Here is a 17492-nt window from a genome sequence, read left to right on the forward strand (position 1 = left end):
ATCCCACTCCCAGGGGAGTCAAAACCAGGTTTATGCTCCCTAAACCAGATCTATCTTCCCAAAAGTCAGACCCACCATTTCTAAAAACAGATTTATCCTGCCTGAACCCAGACCCATTATCCATAAACTAGACCTAACATTGCTAAAACCAGACCTATCCTCTAAAGCACCCGAGCACCAGACCCATCCATGCTGTGTCCATGTGGTGACACAGTAGGAGCAGCTCCAGCCATACCAAGCTTGGGATGCATTTCCCAACTCCTTCTTTAGTCAATTCAGACTCTTTATGGTTTTAAACCCTCCTGTATTAAAAAAAAAAAAAAAAATTACTGTTCCTTCCTGAAAATTTGGGCTGGAAAGCAGCCAGTGGCTGATGCTGGCTCCGTGTGCCAAGTCCTTGTGCAGAGCTGTGCCTGGAGCAGTCCTTCCCAAGCCTAGCACCTCCAATTCCTTTCCTCACCTTTTAAGGATGAGGGAGGCAGCTGCTGGGGGCCGGAATTACCTGGGAGGGTTTGTTTTTGCTGCAAGAGCCTGAGTCCTCCTCACACAAACAAGCTCCTGAAGAAAGGAGGGAACAGACAGAGGAGGGAATAAGAATTAAAAAAAAAAAAAAAAAAAAGCGCCAACAGGTTGATCTGGATTTCCATCAAGGGTTCCACCCTCCTCCGTTTAATGAACATCGCAGAACAGGTGCTTGGAATTCATTACCAGCCCACAAGCCCAGGAGACGGAATCGCACCGGCCCGGCTGCGCTGCTGCTCCTCTCTCGGAGGCGGCGGAGCCACAAACCTTCACCTTTCTCTCCCGGTACCTCTCCCTCCCCCGGAGCCCAGCCCGGGCATGACCAACCCCAGCTCTGCCTTCTGCAGCGGCTCCCTGTGCTCCGGGGAGGCGTCGGGGAGGATGAGCCGCGGCGGGGCCGCCGGGAGCCCGTGCCCGGAGCGCCGCAGCCCCGACGGCGGGGCCAGCGACGGGCGCGGCTCGGTGGCCAGCGACGGGCACGGCTCGGTGGCCAGCGACGGGCACGGCTCGGTGGCCAGCGACGGGCACGGCTCGGTGGCCAGCGACGGGCACGGCTCCCCGGGCAGCCTGCGCCGCTCGCCCTACTCGCCGTTCGCCGTGCCGGGGCGGCTGCCGCCCGCCGTGCGCCTGGACATCGACACCGAGTTCCAGGCCGTGCGGCAGCAGGAGAAGGAGGACATCAAAGTGCTCAACAACCAGTTCGTGACCCTGATCGAGAAGGTAGGGACAGCACCTGGCTGGGGAGGGGCTCTGGGGAACCGCCGGGTCTGCAGCCACCCCCGGTGAGGCTGGCACAGCCGGCTAATTAGTAGTTAACCCAATTAGTTATTCCCTCTGAGCTCCCTGACTGACGAGGGTTAGGTAGCATCCCTGGGGGAGGCACGGCCAGGGGCTGTGCCTGTCACCTCGGGCAGCTCCCGGGGGACCCCAGAGCAGCCCCGGCAAAGTTCTGGGGGCACCATGGACTGGGGGCACCATGGGCAGGGGGCACCATGGACTGGGGGTCTTGGCTCCCAGAGTGGCCAAACAGCCACGGGCAGTGACGCCATTTTTGGCGGCAGCTCCAATTCTGGCTGCTAAAGAGAGCTGGAAACTCATCCCTGGAAACTCATCCCTGGAAACTCATCCCCACCTCCATCTGGGCAGTGTGGGGGGCCGGGGGACCCCCCAGCCACTGCCTCCAAGCTTCTGAGGAGAGGGGCCAAGAAAGCGTTGCTTTCATCTCTGCGGAGCCGGGAGAAGCAGAAGTTTCTCCAAGGAAAACAACTCCCAGAGCAGGCAGGTTCCTGCAGAGCCCTGCTCCGTAAACAGATGTAATCTCTGGGATTGCTTCATGCAGCTCTCCCTGCCAGCCTCCAGCAGCCCGGGATTGATTCATTTCAACTCTCCAAGGACCAGGATTCACACTGGGAAGGAGAAGGCCGTGGGAACATCTCCAGTGGATCTCTCCAAGGGGAATGGTTGTGACCAGTCACACCTGGCAGCGTCAACAGGGCCCAGACCTGGCTCTCATGGATGGGCACAGCCTCCTCCTGTGAGCCTTTCCAAGATTGTGGCATTGGGAATTTGGACAATACTTGGTGTGGGAAACACCCACATAGCAGCGGCTGGAATTTGGACTGTCTAGGCAGAGAGGTTGGGGTTTTCTGGGCCCTCAGAGCAGGGATGGGAGTAGGGGAAAGGGACAAAACCCCATGTGCCCGAGCCAGGCCTGTTCCCTGACACCGTGGAGGGAAGAATTGAGAGTTCCAGGTTTCCCAGCAACCTCCTGATCCGTGTGGATCCTGGGCCAGGGGTTCAGGGGCACAAACACCCCCTGGCCAACGTCTCTGACTGAAGCTCCTGAGCTCCTTTGAAGGCTTCAAGAGCTGCATCAAGTGGCAACTTCAGGCACCTGCCCCAGGCCCTCATTCCAGAGGGAGGGAATGAGACTTCCTTGTCAAAGAGAACCTGGCTTTATAATCAGGGATTCAGGTGTTCTCAGTCCCCAGCAGGTGATTCCAGGGATAATTGACCACAAAGCTGCAGGAGTTTGGTGCTGGTGGTTTTCCAGCTGTTACAGATCTGCTGGTTTTTATTTTCCAGACAGATATAAAAGAAGACAGGGAAAAGCCAAGCCCTGGAGACCCTTTTTGAAGCCCTGGCATTATCCCAAGCATCCCAGATGGGAGGGTCTGCAAGGACCAAACTTTGGCCACTTGTGTGTTCAGGCATGAAACTCCAGGGAATGAGGCCAAATCTGGGTGATCCCTCTGCAAAGCTCCTGCTGAAAGGCTCTGCAAGGGGGGATTTCCACTGAAGGGGACATCGCAGGAGTCACAGAATCATGGAATGGTTTGGGTCAGGAGGGACCTTTAAGATTATCCAGTTCCAAACAGATGTTGGAAGCCAAGATGGAACCAGCTGAGTCCGTGGATGGTTTGCGAACAGGAATTGAGGGATAAAAGGAGCAGCTGAGGATTAGGAAGGAGGTTAGGAATTAATTAAAGATGGACATGGAACAATAGCCAACACATTCCCTTCTCATCCCAGGAGGGAAGGATGAGGTCTCTAAGAGTGAGACCTGGAACATCCCAACCGGCCCATCCCTTCTGCTGGGAACTCCCAAGCACTGGAATGGTTCTGCTTTGCTTGGCTGCTCTTTCTGTCCCAAAAAGAAGGATTTGGAGAAAGATGGTGCCACATCTGGGTCAGCAGCTGGAATTCTGCCTCTTCTTTGGACGCCAGGCCAAGCCTGGAGGTCTGATGGCTCCTGCCCCCAGTGCTCCGGGCATGGCATCAGCCCTGAGTCATCCCGGAATGCAACACGGGAAACTTGGAGGCAACTCCGGCATCTCCAGCCAAAACGTGACTGGGGTTGCTCCCAGAGGTAGCAATTAGCCAATTAATTGGAGTTGGCCAAGAGCTTTGAAGATGAGAACTGTTAAACTTGGAGTGTTACTGGTGAGATTGGGAATATTGGGAAAGAGGAGCAGGTTCCTCAAAGGCGGGAGATGGAAGGGCAGCGTTGTCCTCTCAGAGCCAGCACGGGGAGCTCACCTGGAGTCTGTAATTACCTGGGATGTTCTCCAGAGCTTTGTCTGAGCTGCTCTGCAATAAACCTGATTCATTCCCTGAACCTCTCCATGCTGTAATTCCTGGCAGCCCAGCAGGTTCCCTCTCTTTGTGCTCTCCGGGGTAGGAAATCTGCCCTTCCCTGACCCTGGACATCCCTGTGTGACCTGGGGTGGATCCGCAGCCTTGGGTTCATCAACACCTGGATCTGGTGATGCTGGAGGTGTTTCCAGTAGTCCATGGGCACACACAAAAGGGACAGAACTGACCATTCCTGTTGTCAGTGACTCCTCTGTCCCAATGTTGCTGTGTTTAGCCCAATGTGAACATGGTTATTTTGATGTCATTGGTTATTTTGATGTCACTATGTTTATTCCAATGTCACTGTGCCTGTTTTGATGTCACCATGTTCTATTGAGGAATTAATTGGTGGGTAATGTATAAAACCCCTAAAAGTCCCCTAGAAGAGGGAGGTGTCCCTGCCTATGCCAGGGGATGGAGCTGGGTGATCTTTAAGGTCCCTTCCAACCCAAACCATTCATGATTCCATAACCCTCCATCCTCAGGCCTAATTTTGAAGGGATTTCTCATTCTTCCTTGGAAATCTGCTGATTCTGGCAGGTCTTCTGAAGGTCTCCAAAATCTCCTGCCCTGCCATGCTTTGATTGTGGCCCTCAGTGTCACTGAGACCTCTGAAACCTCTCCCATAGGTCCAGAGCTTGGAGCAGCAGAACAAGATCCTGACAACCAGGTGGAACTTCCTGAAGGACCAGGAGAATTCCCACTCTGACTCGGACATCAAGGCCATCTATGAGCAGTATGTGAGCAAAATGAACCAGGAGATGAAGGCGCTCAACTACGAGCAGGAAAACCTGGAGTCGGAGCTGACGAAGGTGCTGAGCACCATGGACACCTTCCGGAGCAAGTAGGTGCCCTTGTCCATGTCTATCCATATCCAGGGAGATCCAGCTGGGGCACAGGGAACAGCATGGGATTGATTTAGCTCAGCTAGCCTGAGATGCCCAGGAAAATATTCCTAGTTTGGTGTGCCCAGAAGTATGGAATTTAGGATCACAACATCTTCCTTAATGAGAGGTGAAAGGAAAGCTGGAACAATGCAGTTCCAAGGAGAGCAGGGTCTGAGAGGAGCCTCTGCCAGAGAACAACTCCGGGAATGGCATTGCTGGAGTGACAGCCATGAAAACAGGGAATGCTTATTCTCCACAAAATTAGCACAAGCCGGAACTTTGTCCCCAAAATGATTTCTGGACCAGGCTGCTCAGTACAAAAAACAACGCTCCTGGCTGCATGGGCAAGGCCAGGAGTTTGATTTGATGATCCCTGTGGGTGTCTTCCAGCTCAGGATATTCATCATCACACAATGGGTTAGGAGTGACCTTTAGAATCATCCAGTGCCACCCTTGCCATGGGCAGGAACACCTTCCACTCAAAGCCCTTCCAACCTTGGACACTTCCAGGGATCCAGGGAAATCCATTCCAGGCCCTCCCCACCCTCACAGGGAGGAATTCCTTCGTAAAGAAGGAATATTCTATTCCATGACTGTGGGATCTCTTCCTTTCCCGCTTCACCCAAAGCATTTCTGCCAAACTCTGCTTTGACCAAAAGGTCAAAATTGTGCCCCAAATGGTCCTGACCAAGAACAGGGAGGCAGCCAAAGGTCGGGGGAGGTGCAGCTGCCTCTTATCTCCAGGGAGTTCCTCTTATCTCTGGAGATGTGCAGATAAGGGAGAGCAGCTGGGCCATGCCCGGTCACAGGGGAGCAGACAATGCCTCTCTCATTATGGTGCTCATTTGCATCCCACAGGAGAATCCCAAATGAGCTCCTTTCCCTCCCACTGACACCCAGCACCTTCCTGGAGCTCTGCAGGCTCCCCTGGGGATTTGGGCTGTGCAGAGACTGTCCAACCCAAAATGGTGCCAAGGGACTCGGGAGGAGCAGAAATCCCTGCTGGGATCCAAACCCACTCCTGAGGTGAGGCACAAATCATCCGTGCCCCCTCCAGGGAGTTCTGTCCAAGGATTCTCCAGCTCCTTAAGCCCTGCTCAAGGTGGCTGCAAATTAGGGAAGGGCTGACAGCTCCTTCTAACGGAGACCTAGCAGTGAAATGCCTTAATCAGAAAACAGCAGGTTGGGATCAGGGAATCATTCAGCTTGGAAAAGCCCTTGGAGAGCATCAGATCCATCCATCAACCCCCTACCACTGTGGTCACTGCTGACCCCAAGTCCCCAGGTGCCACATCCACACAGTTTTTGGACACTTCCAGGGGTGGGGAGTCCCTGGGCAGCCTGTGCCAGGGCTGGACAACCGTTTCCATGGAAATTTTTCCAAATATCCGACTTAAACCTCCTCTGATAGAACTTGAGGCTTTTTTTCCCTTGTTCCCTGAGAGTGGATCCTGAATCCCACCTGGCTGTCCCCTCCTGTCGGGAGTTGTGCAGAGCCACAAGGTCCCCCTGAGCCTCCTCTTCTCCAGACTGAGCCCCCCAGGTCCCTCAGGAGTTCTCCAGACCCTCCCCTGGTGCTCCAGCCCTTCCCCAGCTCTATTCCCACCTCTGGACTCGCTCCAGCCCCTCAGGGTCTTGTGAGGAGCCCCAAGCCCAGCATTCCAGGGGCTTCAGCAGTGCCAAGGACAAGGAATGTGAGGAATTTGACAGGAATACGAACCAGGAGTTTGATTCTTCACCTTACACTGAAATCATCTTCCTGGGAGTCCTTCAAATGACACCCAGGTGCCCAAAAGTCCTGAATTCCTCATGGGAGGTGCCTGCCTGCTGTTTATTTGGATAATGCAAAGGTCAGGCCCTGCCATCCCTCTCTGGAGCACCTGGCCTTCCCTGCACTCCCCGAGGAAGCAGAATCCCAGACTGGTTTGGGTGGGAAAGGACCCTGCCACTCTCCCAGGGTGTCCCCAGCCCTTGGACACTTCCAGGGATGGGGCAGCCATGGTCTGTGCTCAGATCTGCACTCGGGAACTGCTGCAGGAATCCCCAGCTCCCGACACTCCGGGGCTTTCCAGCTGATCTCAGGGGTGAAGGTGCTGCCCAATGGTTCTCCCCACTGGATTTCTTGTGACTTTTCCAGTGACTTGGACAATGGGATAGGACACAATTGGGATGCTTTATCCCTCAAAACTGATTCACAGGGAGAGAATTCCCAGGTCCCATCCAGCCCCAGCGCAGCCCAGGGACATTTCTGGGGCAAATCTCTGTACAAACCAGGCAAATCCGGGAGGTTTCTTTTCCCCAGGGAATTCTGGGGGAGGAAAAAGAAGAACCAGTTGGATTTCCCACTGGAGTGGTGCCCTCAGCCAGGCTGTGGCATTCTGGATGGAAGCCCCCATGGGCATGGGAACACCCCAAGTCCTCCAGGATGGGAAGTGTGCCTGGGGGAGTCCTGCCTTCCTCCCGAGTCAGGGGCTGCTTCCCAAACCCACCTGGATGGGACTCAGTGGGACACTGCCCCCTTCTCCTCAAATGATTCTGCCGTGGACCAGCTATTCCAAAGGGAGGGAAGGAGAGGGACAGGCACATGCAGGAGGGAGCTCAGCCTGCCTCAGACCTGGTTCCCAGATGTTGCTCCATGGAAGGAGCCCGGGGCGAGCAGACGCTGTCTAAAGTGTGCTAAGTGCAGGAAGGGCTGGATTGGCCCTCCTGCAGTGCCCCGGGATTATCTCCCGGGAGATAAATGCTGGGATGTGCCTGTGGAATGCTCCAGCTCCAGCCCGGGCTGAGTCACAGTCCTGGGAGCGTGGCAGGAGCGCGTTGGGCCAGCTGGGCCAGCTCTGCCCCGCCGGAGCGGAGCTCTGCCCTGCCAGCGCCCAGGGCGGGGAGACTGGGGGCAGACTGGGATAGACTGGGGGCAGACTGGGACAGACTGGGGACAGACTGGGACAGACTGGGGACAGACTGGGATAGACTGGGGACAGACTGGGGACAGACTGGGATAGACTGGGGACAGACTGGGGCACACTGGGATAGACTGGGGACAGACTGGGATAGACTGGGGACAGACTGGGGACAGACTGGAGACAGGCTGGGGCACACTGGGACACACTGGGACAGTCTGGGGACAGACTGGGACACACTGGGACACACTGGGCCGAGCCGAGTGCGAGGAGGAGGAAGAGGGGCTGCAGACAGGCACTAAGCTTGGTCCCTCCCGTGCAGCAGGGCTGACAGCATTCCAGCTGGGCTGACATTCCAGGTGTGGAGCACAGACCAGACAGGTAAATCCCATCAGCCGCTGCTGCCCGGCCTTGGAAAAGCAGGGAAGGAGAGGGCGAGCTCAGCACTGAGGGGGACTCAGGAGGAACCCCAGGAGTGCCCAAAGCTGTGACTGCCACACACCCCCTGCCCTCATGGTGCCCTCGGGGAGGGAGCTGCAGCTCCAGGGAGCTGCTCTGGATATTTCCAAGTCAGCTCCTGAGCACGGCTTCCCTCATTTCCCAACATCTGCTCCCCTTCACCAGGCACAACTCCCCATTTCCACACTTTGTACACGGCAGGGAAGGCTCCCCAAAACCTTCTGGGCTCCCGAGAACACTGTGACGATGCACTGGACCCCAACAGCAGCACACGGCCACATTCCTGATGTTCCTGTCCTCAGTCTCTGGGAGATCCCATTTCACCTCGTTCCCAAAGGTCTCAGCTTCCCTTAGGTCCCTTTGGTGACGTGTCCAAGCAGCACTGAAGGCCTGAGTTCACAGTCTGGAAATGGGGTCACTTTGGGGCCCCTTCCACCAAGAAAGACCCTGAGGGGCTGGGGAGTGACCAGGGATGGGAATGGAGCTGGAAAAGGGCTGGAGCACCAGGAGAGGGTCTGGAGAACTCCTGAGGGAGCTGGGAAGGGGCTCAGCCTGGAGAAAAGCAGGCTCAGGGGGACCTTGTGGCTCTGCACAACTCCTGACAGGAGGGGACAGCCAGGGGGTGTCGGGCTCTGCTCCAGGGAACAACAGGACAAGGGAAATGAGCTCAAGGTCTGCCAGGGGAGGTTTAGCTGAATATTGGGGAAAATTCCTCACTGGAATTGTGTCCAGGCATTGGCACAGCTGCTCAGGGCAGGGGTGGAGCCACCAAAGCCGTGTGGCTGTGGCACCTGGGGACATGCTCAGGGGTGGCCCTGGCCGTGCTGGGGGAACGGTTGGGCTCGATGCTCTCCAAGGGCTTTTCCAACCTTAATGATTCCCTGATTCTATGGAATGTCATGTGCCCCTTAGGCTAAGAGGAGCCTGAGGTTTCAGGGAAGAGCAGGGGAGCCAGGACCGCCCGGAGAGCTCAGCCTGCTCTGATCCATCACTCCCAACGCTCCCACACGTGTCCAGCTGCTGGGGGCCCTTTCCCATCCCATCGTTCTGCTCTGACCAAGCACTGCCAGGCCCAAAAGGGACCCTGTGGCTTTCCTGGTCAGGTCCCTGGGATTTGGGATCACCACACCCCTGTCCCAGGAGCCAACAAGGGTTGGAGTATTCCCCAATTCCTGCTCATATCCATTTGCCCCTGGACTGAGGCTTTGCTCCCTGGCCCTGTCCTATCCCACCCTGGATTTAAACACCTGCAGGGCTCGTTCTTCACAGGGACACTCAGGACTCCACGCCATTCTGGTTTGGTTTCCTTCCACTCCATGAGCAGTTTTCCATTAATTCCTTTGCCTGTGTGCCTTCACAAATCACCTGGGCTGAGTTATGACACCAGTCCAGAATTCTCAGAATTTCCACAAGGCCGAGTTTTCTCCCTTGGGAAGACTCCAACCCTGGAAGTGAAATTTCGAGGAAACGTGAGCAGAACGGAAAAGGTTTGGGGTGAAATTGAGGAGTTTGGGCAGAGCACGATCCCCACCCCCATCCCCTGTCCCTCTGTGAAGAACCTGAGGCTCCCCAGCCCCCAGATGAAATCCCAATTAAAGCTCCCTTCTCTGCTCTGGCATTCTTCATCCCAAAAGTGCTCCTGGTGTTCCAGGGCAGCTGGAATGTGGCAGCTTCTTCTCACTCCTGCCCATGATGCCTCAAGGAGCGGGGACAAGCAGGAAAAGCAGAAAGTTTGGATATTTTGTGGGTCTCAAGACAACTCTTGAGTGTCCCTGAGTTGCCCTGGGGTTGATCCCATACTTTGGGTGCTCTGCAGGTACGAAGATGAAATTCGCCTCTGCAGCGGGATGGAATTCACCTTCATGGAGCTCAAAAAGGTCAGCAGGAAGGGAAGGGAAGTTTCCCACTGGATGGGCTGGCTAGAGCACAGTCAGGGAAGGGCCTGGAGGTGATCCAGGCTCAGCTGGTTTGGGATAACAAGGTCTCGAGGAGGACAGGGAGGGGATGAGTCCCAGTCCCACAGGAGAGTGAGTCTGGAGTGGCTCCTGAAAATCCCCTGGCAGCACCTGGGGATTGGAGCATCCCCATCCCTGCACCCTGGGAATTCCCTGGCCTAAGAGGTCCAAACCCTTCCCCAGCTGCCTCCTCCTCCCTGTGTTCCCTCCGGATGCCATTAGGGTTGAGAAAGGCTGGAACTGATAAAGGATTTGCTTTGTTCCCTGCGGAGGGGCCACGCCCTGGGCAAACCCCAGCAAAGCTCCCACTCCGGCAGGAGCCAGTGGGAATCAGCTGGAATTGGGATTTTATATCAAAACTCCCAATCTGGGAGTAGGATAAGGGTGTTGGAGAGAGGGAACGTTCCCCACAAGTACCCATCCTGGCTAATTCCATGTTTTCCCTGGCACACTCCCCAGGAAAGGCATTCCTGGACACTTCCATGGATGGCTCCCAAGTTTTTGATGAATGGAGCCTTTTGTGGGGAACAAAAGCTGGGAGGGGATGGCCCAGCCCTGCCTGGCCCAACAGATCCTTCCACCAACAAGTCCCACAAAACAAAGGGAAAAGGTTCTCAAAGGAGCCTCTCCTTTGAGAACCTTTGCTGGAGAGCAGTTCCAAACATCCCTGTTAATAAATCCCAGGATGGATTGGATGAAGCTCATCCCATTCCACCCCTCCATGGGCAGACACCTTCCCTGTCCAGGGTGCTCCAAGCCCTGTCCAACGTGTCCTGGGACACTGCCAGGGATGGAGCCCACAGGGCACTCCCTGGGGATGGGGAGCAGCGGGAATGACTCGCTGTAAATCCAGTTATGGACTGATGGATCCCTTTCCATCCGTGCAGGATCTGGATGTGAGCACCTTGCACCGCACGGAGCTGGAGGTGAAGCTCAAAGGGCTCCAGGAGCTGCTGGAGCTGAAGAAAACCATCTACGAACAGGTGGGAACACAGCTGGAGAGGGCTGGGACGCTGTGGGAAACTCGGCATTTTGGGGACAGATCCTGGATTTCCACCCACGTGGGAGCTTGGCCAGGGTGTCACAGCCATTCCATTGCTCAGGACCTGAGGTGCTGATCCCAAAGGGCAGTTTGGGATGGGGCCAGAACATTCCTTCTGCCCCAGAGCCTCTGTGGGGGCCTGGGGTCCCCCCAGAACAGCTCAGAATTCCAACCTCATCCCAAACTGGCTGGTGGGGCTCAGCTCCTGCCCCCACAGATGGGGTTTGCCCCAGACCTCTGCCCAAGGCAGCCAAGTGTTCCGACTCCAGGAAGAACCCAAAATCCAGGATGCTCTGAAACCCAGTCCAGCCTCCTCCTTCCCCAGGAAAACGAGGGGTCCCCAGTCAGGAATGATTGCAGCCAGGGGGGAAGGGGCTCCAGCAGAACACTGAGTCAGGCCTGGAAAATGTCACCCAGCAGGATCAGCGGTGTGGGAACACTCAGGATTTATCTAAACTCCAGCAATCCAAACAATTACAATGCCTGATGGAGGAATATGAACATTCCATGTGGGAAACTGAGGCACGGAGAGGCTGGAGCTGCCTCCCAGCACAACTGCCCAGGGAGCCTGATCTGTTCTAAAATGAGATTATTCCTCATGCAAGGCAATTTGAGCCCAGTTTTTGTGAAAATCAGGCCCTGCTCCAGGATCTCCACCGGATTTCTCACGGGTTCCACAAAAAGCTGTGGTTTTTAACCCCCAATTAATACAAAAATCTCATCCCCAGCCTCTCCTGTCTCACCTTCTCTGTGGATTTGATGGCATCAGGTACAGACATTTTCCCAGGGGGAGGGAAAACAAGGTAAACTGTGCTTGTTGGGATGGATCGGGAGAAAACAATTTATTAATTCTCATTAATAAAGAACGAGTTCTGGGGTTTCATTCACCAAATGATCTGATGTCTCAAATAAACTCAAATTTTCTCACCTGCTCCAAATTTAACAAAGAAAGGATTAAACAGCGGTGGGATAAAAATCTCTCAATCATCCTGCGTTTTTGGGTCATGTCTGTGTTATCCCTCAGCCACAGAGCCCTTTGTGAGCCCAGCCAGGGAAGGGAATCAAGGAACACAATTCCTGCTCCAAAGAGACCTGACCAGGAACAAAGGAAAGGGAGGAGGAGAAGGAATTCCTGGTGCAGAGCAGGAGCTGCACCTGAGATAAGGGAGCAGCAGCTCTGGAGCAAGCCTGGATCCAAACCTGGATCCAGGGCCCTTGCAGGCTCAGGGAGGGGAATTCTGCAGCTGTGCCTTACCCAGAGCAGATATCCTGCGGTGGTCCCAGGGCTGCTCCTGCCTCCCTCCACACTGACATTCCCAGGACACAGGAGTGGAGCAGCTCTGCCAGCCCTGGGTGTGTCCAGGGAAGCTCCTGGTTCCCCGAGGAGCCCTGAATCAGGCTCTGGTATCACAAAGAGCAGCCCCAGCCTCGCTGGATCCCACAGCAGAGCTTGGAAAGGGCATTTTCCACCCCCCAGGCTGTGGAGTGATCCACGCAGCCTTTGTTTCCCCAAAACTCTCACATTCAGCATGGATACCAATGGATATTGGTCCATGATCATTGGTTCCAGCTCTGCTCCTGGAGAACGACCGACTGGACAAGAGGAAATGCCAGGGAACGTTTATGTTGGATATTAGGGAAAATTCCTTCCTGGAAAGGGTTGTCCAGCCCTGGCATAGCTGCTCAGGGCAGGGATGAAGTCCCCATTCCTGGAAGTGCCCAAGGAATGTGTGGATGTGGCACTTGGGGATACAGTCAGGGGTAGCCTTGGCACTGCTGAGGAACAGCTGGGATCTGGTGATCCTACAGGTCTTTTCCAGCTTGAAGGACCCCAGGATTCTCCCTGCTCCTGGACTAGTCCAAAGGCACTGTTTTATCAGAATTTTACCAGGTTGTATCCAAAGATCTCAAACCCCAACTTAACCTGAGTCTGGATTTTATGGAGCAAATAATACCAGATCCCCAACTCCAGAGAGTGAAAGCTCGGGAATTGTCCCTCTCTCCACGTGGAAGCTGCTCTGCCAAGCACAGCCCACCTGGAGCTCTCTCTGGCTGCTGGGAATCTGGGATACGACCAGATCCTGGGAAGTTCTTCGCTGTGAGGGTGGAGAGGCCCTGGAATAGATTTCCCGGAGCAGCTGTGGCTGCCCCAGCCCTGGCAGTGTCCAAGCCAGGCTGGACAGGGTTGGAGCAGCCTGGGACAGCGGGAGGTGTCCCTGCCCACGGCAGGGGTGGGACAGAATGGGCTTTGAGGCTCCTTCCCTCCCCAGTCATGCCATGAATGTCCAGCTCTGTGCTCTCCTTCCTGCTGTCCCGTGGCTCTGCAGGAACTGGAGGAGCTACTGACGGAAATCAAGGACATTTCCGTGGTGCTGGGAATCGACAGCTGCTCCCGGCCGGACCTGGGCAGGATTGTGGAGGACGTCAGGGCCCAGTATGAGGCTCTGGCCCTGCGGAGCTGGGAAGAGGCCGAGGCCCTCACCCGGAGGAAGGTACAGATCCCTGCTCTGTGCTGGGAGAGGCAGGGAAAGGACAGGAGGGATGGGCCTGGAAACAGCTGGATCAGCAAGGATGGGAGGGATGGGCTGGCCCTGGGAATGGAGGGAGGGACAAGGCACTATCCATGATCAGCTCTGGACAGTAAATCCAGAGTTAGTTACTCCGGGCTTTCCACACTGGAGGAACCCAGGACATCTCCCAGTGGAGATGGAAAATGTCCTTCCAGCTCTCCAAAGAGCAGGAATGTGACTGGTCCCAGGAGCCAGGTAAGCCTGGCACAGCCACAGCCAGAGAGGATGGGAACGAGCCCCAGATCTTTCCCCAGGTAATCCAGGTGATGCCAGGGCACCCCGTCCCTCTCTCCACAGCTCACCGACAGCAGCTCCCAGTCCGGCTCCTTTGGGGGACACCTCCTCGACAGCCGGCGGGAAATCGCGGATCTGAACATCCGCATCCAGAAACTCCGCTCCTGCATCGTGTCCCAGAAGAGCCAGGTGTGTGCAGGGTGGGATAACAGGACAGGTGTGTGCAGGGAGGGATAACAGAACAGGTGTGTGCAGGGTGGGATAACAGGACAGGTATGTGCAGGGAGGGATAACAGAACAGGTGTGTGCAGGGTGGGATAACGGGACAGGTGTGTGCAGGGAGGGATAACGGGACAGGTGTGTGCTGGGTGGGATAACGGGACAGGTGTGTGCAGGGAGGGATAACGGGACAGGTGTGTGCTGGGTGGGATAACAGGGCAGGCGTGTGCTGGGAGGGATATCTGTGCTGGGAGGGATAACGGGACAGGCGTGTGCTGGGTGGGTTAACGGGGCAGGTGTGTGCTGGGAGGGATAACGGGACAGGTGTGTCCTGGGAGGGATAACGGGACAGGTGTGTCCTGGGGTGGGATATCTGTGCTGGGTGGGATAACAGGACAGGTGTGTCCTGGGAGGGATAACGGGACAGGTGTGTGCTGGGGTGGGATATCTGTGCTGGGTGGGATAATGGGAGTGTGTCCTGTGTGGGATAACGGGACAGGTGTGTGCTGGGTGGGATAACAGGACAGATGTGGAATTCCCTCTCCCGAGCCCCCTCAGCTCCTTTTCCACACTTCAGTGCCTGTACCTGGAGGAGCACATCCGCGAGGCTGGCGAGCAGGGGGAGGGGACCCTCAGGGACGCCAAGGCCAAGGTGGCTGGGCTGGAGGAGGCCCTGCAGCGCAGCCGGGAGCACATGGCTCACCTGGTCCGGGAGTACCAGGAGCTCATGAACATCAAACTGGCCCTGGATGTGGAGATCCTCACCTACAGGAAGCTCGTGGAAGGGGAGGAGAACAGGTGAGCCAGGATTCCTCCGCCTCAGGTGGGGAAGAGATGCACCAGCACACCCGGGGGGACAGAATCATGGAATCTTTGGAACCCAGTCCCACCCCCTGCCTTGGGCAAGGACAGCTCCCAAAGCCCAGCCTGCCCAAATCCCAAGTTCTGAGTCTGGTACTGAAGGTTTGGTCAAAGAAGGAGCAAACCCTGGTGATTCCCAGCAGTTCAATCCCATTTCTTGCTCCAAGTCTTCCTCAGACTCCCCAGGCTGAGGTTCCAGACCTTCTCCAGGTGCTTTGCCCAGGGGCTGTTGAAGCCCATCCTGGTCCTACCACTATCCCAACTCCCCCAGGCCAAATTCCAGCCCTTTCCACCCCTCTGGGAGAACTTCAGCCACGTCCTCACCGTCCTCACACTGTGTCCTTCCCTCCCCAGCATGGAGCAGCCCATTCCCACCGTCATCAGCGCTGTCCACTCCCGGCCGAAGCCTCGTAAGTGCTTTGATCCCTCCGATCCAGGAAGTGGGGAAGGACGGAAGGGTTTTAACCTTTCCCCTTCTCCCAGTTTCTGCTAGCACCCTGCGGAACTCACGGCTGTTTGCCCGGGGCTCAGGGCACGCGGAGCCGAGCGGAGGCGGGAGCCCTGGGAGAGCCCAGGACGTGCCGGGGACTGCAGACACCAGGACCCAGCCCAAGTTCAGCTCCAGGGTTCCGGGGGAATGCTCGTAGGAGAATGGGATGAGCACGGACCCAAAGCATCTGGGAAGCTCTTCCTCCTGAACTCCAGCCCACATCCAAGGGATGAAGGATGAGGGTCCTGTCCAGGCTGTCCTTTGTCTTTCCACCATCCCAGTTCACAGCTCCATTCCCAGTTGCAGCAGGAACCACCCCAGGAATTTAGGGACTCTTCCATTCCCTGCACCTTCCTCTCTATGACTCCCTTCCCAGGGGATTTGCAGTCAGCCCTTGGCGTTTTAGCAGCTGCCATCAATCCCTTTACTGGTGTTGCCAAACCCTTTCCCTGCTCTGAGGGTGATTCCTGACAGGGCTTCCACGGAAAGCACCATCCAGGTTTCCACACTGGGGGAGAGGGAGGAAAACCATGCCAGGGATGGATTTGTCACCAGGATTGACAGACCTGGTGACAACCTGGGGGCCCTTGGCCACCTCAGGGCATTTCCCTGCCTTTGAGGGGCCCCTTGTTCCTTCACCAAAGCTAAAATGCCTCAAAACTCTTGATTCCCATAATCCCTCCCTCTCTCCAAGCTCCACACAGCAGTTCCAGTTTCTAAAATCTGGGAATTGGTTCCTATTTAACTGCACTGGGAAGAGCCCAGTTTGGGTTGGGAGGGACCTCAAAGCCCATCCCATTCCCACCCCTGCCATGGGCAGAGACACTTTCCACTGTACCAGCTTGCTCCAAGCTCCATCCAGCCTGGCCTTGGGCACTTCCAGGGATCCAGGAGCAGTCACAGCTGCTCTGGGAAATCCATCCCAGGGCCTCACTACCCTCATAAAGAAGAATTTCCTTCCTAAAATCGAATCCAAATCTTCCCTTTTTCAGCCTAAAGCTGGAAAACTCCCTTGCCTTTGTATTTATTGACCCCAGCTGATCTGGCTGCCCCCATTGGCCAATCCCAATCCCGATGCTCCAGAGCTCCCGGAGCCAGCCCTGGAAGTGCCACATGGCCACAGGTGGGGGATGCTGTGGCCTCTTCCCAACCTCACCCAGAATCCTGCAGTATTTTCCTTCCTGGCTCCAGCCACTGCCACTCAGCCCCCCGAATTCCCAGGTTCTGGGTCCCCATTCCCACATTCCTGTAGGATAGGAAGCTCTGGCTCGCGGGGTTTGGCTGTTACAATAAAGTTCTGTCACTCTGAACCCATCCTGTCCTTGGTTTTCTCTCAGCTTCCCACCACAGGCACCTGGAGCAGCAGCTCCTTCCCAGCAGGACTCACCTGGGCACTCTGGCTGAGTTCTGGCAGCCAGGTGAGGCTGGATTTGCTTCCCAGGGACTGGCCTGGGCACCTTCCCGGGGTGGGATCCAAGGGCTTGGGGACCAGTTTTGGGAATGAAGGGAACACACTCAGCACTGCTCAGCTTCCCCTTCCCAAACTCCTCCTGCCCCTCTCCAAAGAGGAATTCCTGCACACCTGGGCACCCCTTTCCCTGCCCCTCATTCCAGAGGTGTCCTTTTGGTGCTCCTTTATCCCCGCAGGGACTTCCTTGGGAGATCCAAACCACAGCAGGTTCCCTGGGGTGCTGGAGGACCCAAATTTGGGAGCAGCTTTGCTGTTTGCTGTTCACCTGGGAGACACTCTGCCCTTCCAGGGTCAGCTTGCCCTTCCCAAACTCCTCCTGGCCCTCTCCAAAGGGGAACTCTGCACACCTGGGCCAGGTCCATCCTGGGCACCCACATTTTCCTGTGGCCCTTCATTCCAGAGGTGCCCTTTTGGACCACAGATGCTTCCTGTTCCCCTGGGGGACTTCTCTGGGAGATCCAAAGCAGCCCAGGGCCCCCAAGGTGCCAGAGGACCCAAATTTGGGAGCAGCTCTCCAGGTCCTGGGCAGGAGATGGGAGACAGAGGATGGGAAGCACATTCCAGACCAGAGGAAAGAGTTAAATCCAGTTTCCCAGCCTGGCAGGATGGAGAAGGGGCGGCTCTGAGCAGTTTGCAGTTGCTCCCAGTCAGGCAGGTTTAGTGCAGGGCTGCCTCTGGGGCCAGGAACCTGCAGAGCCCTTGGAAAAAGCCCTTCCCAGGCAGAGGAAAAAGCAGGGTTTGTGCTCA

The 17492-nt window shown here is 56.1% G+C and overlaps 1 protein-coding gene across 1 annotated transcript; it reads left to right on the forward strand.

Annotated features, from left to right (window-relative positions):
• The first annotated feature begins 840 nt into the window (after positions 1-840).
• KRT80 (keratin 80) lies at positions 841-15431 on the forward strand. Its single transcript, XM_077788611.1, has 10 exons — positions 841-977; positions 1074-1242; positions 4287-4501; positions 9720-9780; positions 10746-10841; positions 13228-13392; positions 13768-13893; positions 14501-14721; positions 15139-15194; positions 15268-15431. The coding sequence occupies exons 1-10, from the start codon at positions 841-843 to the stop codon at positions 15429-15431; spliced, it is 1410 nt and encodes a 469-aa protein (XP_077644737.1).
• Positions 15432-17492: the final 2061 nt, after the last annotated feature.

This window comes from Lonchura striata, chromosome 27 (genome assembly GCF_046129695.1).
Source record: "Lonchura striata isolate bLonStr1 chromosome 27, bLonStr1.mat, whole genome shotgun sequence".
NCBI lineage: Eukaryota > Metazoa > Chordata > Aves > Passeriformes > Estrildidae > Lonchura > Lonchura striata.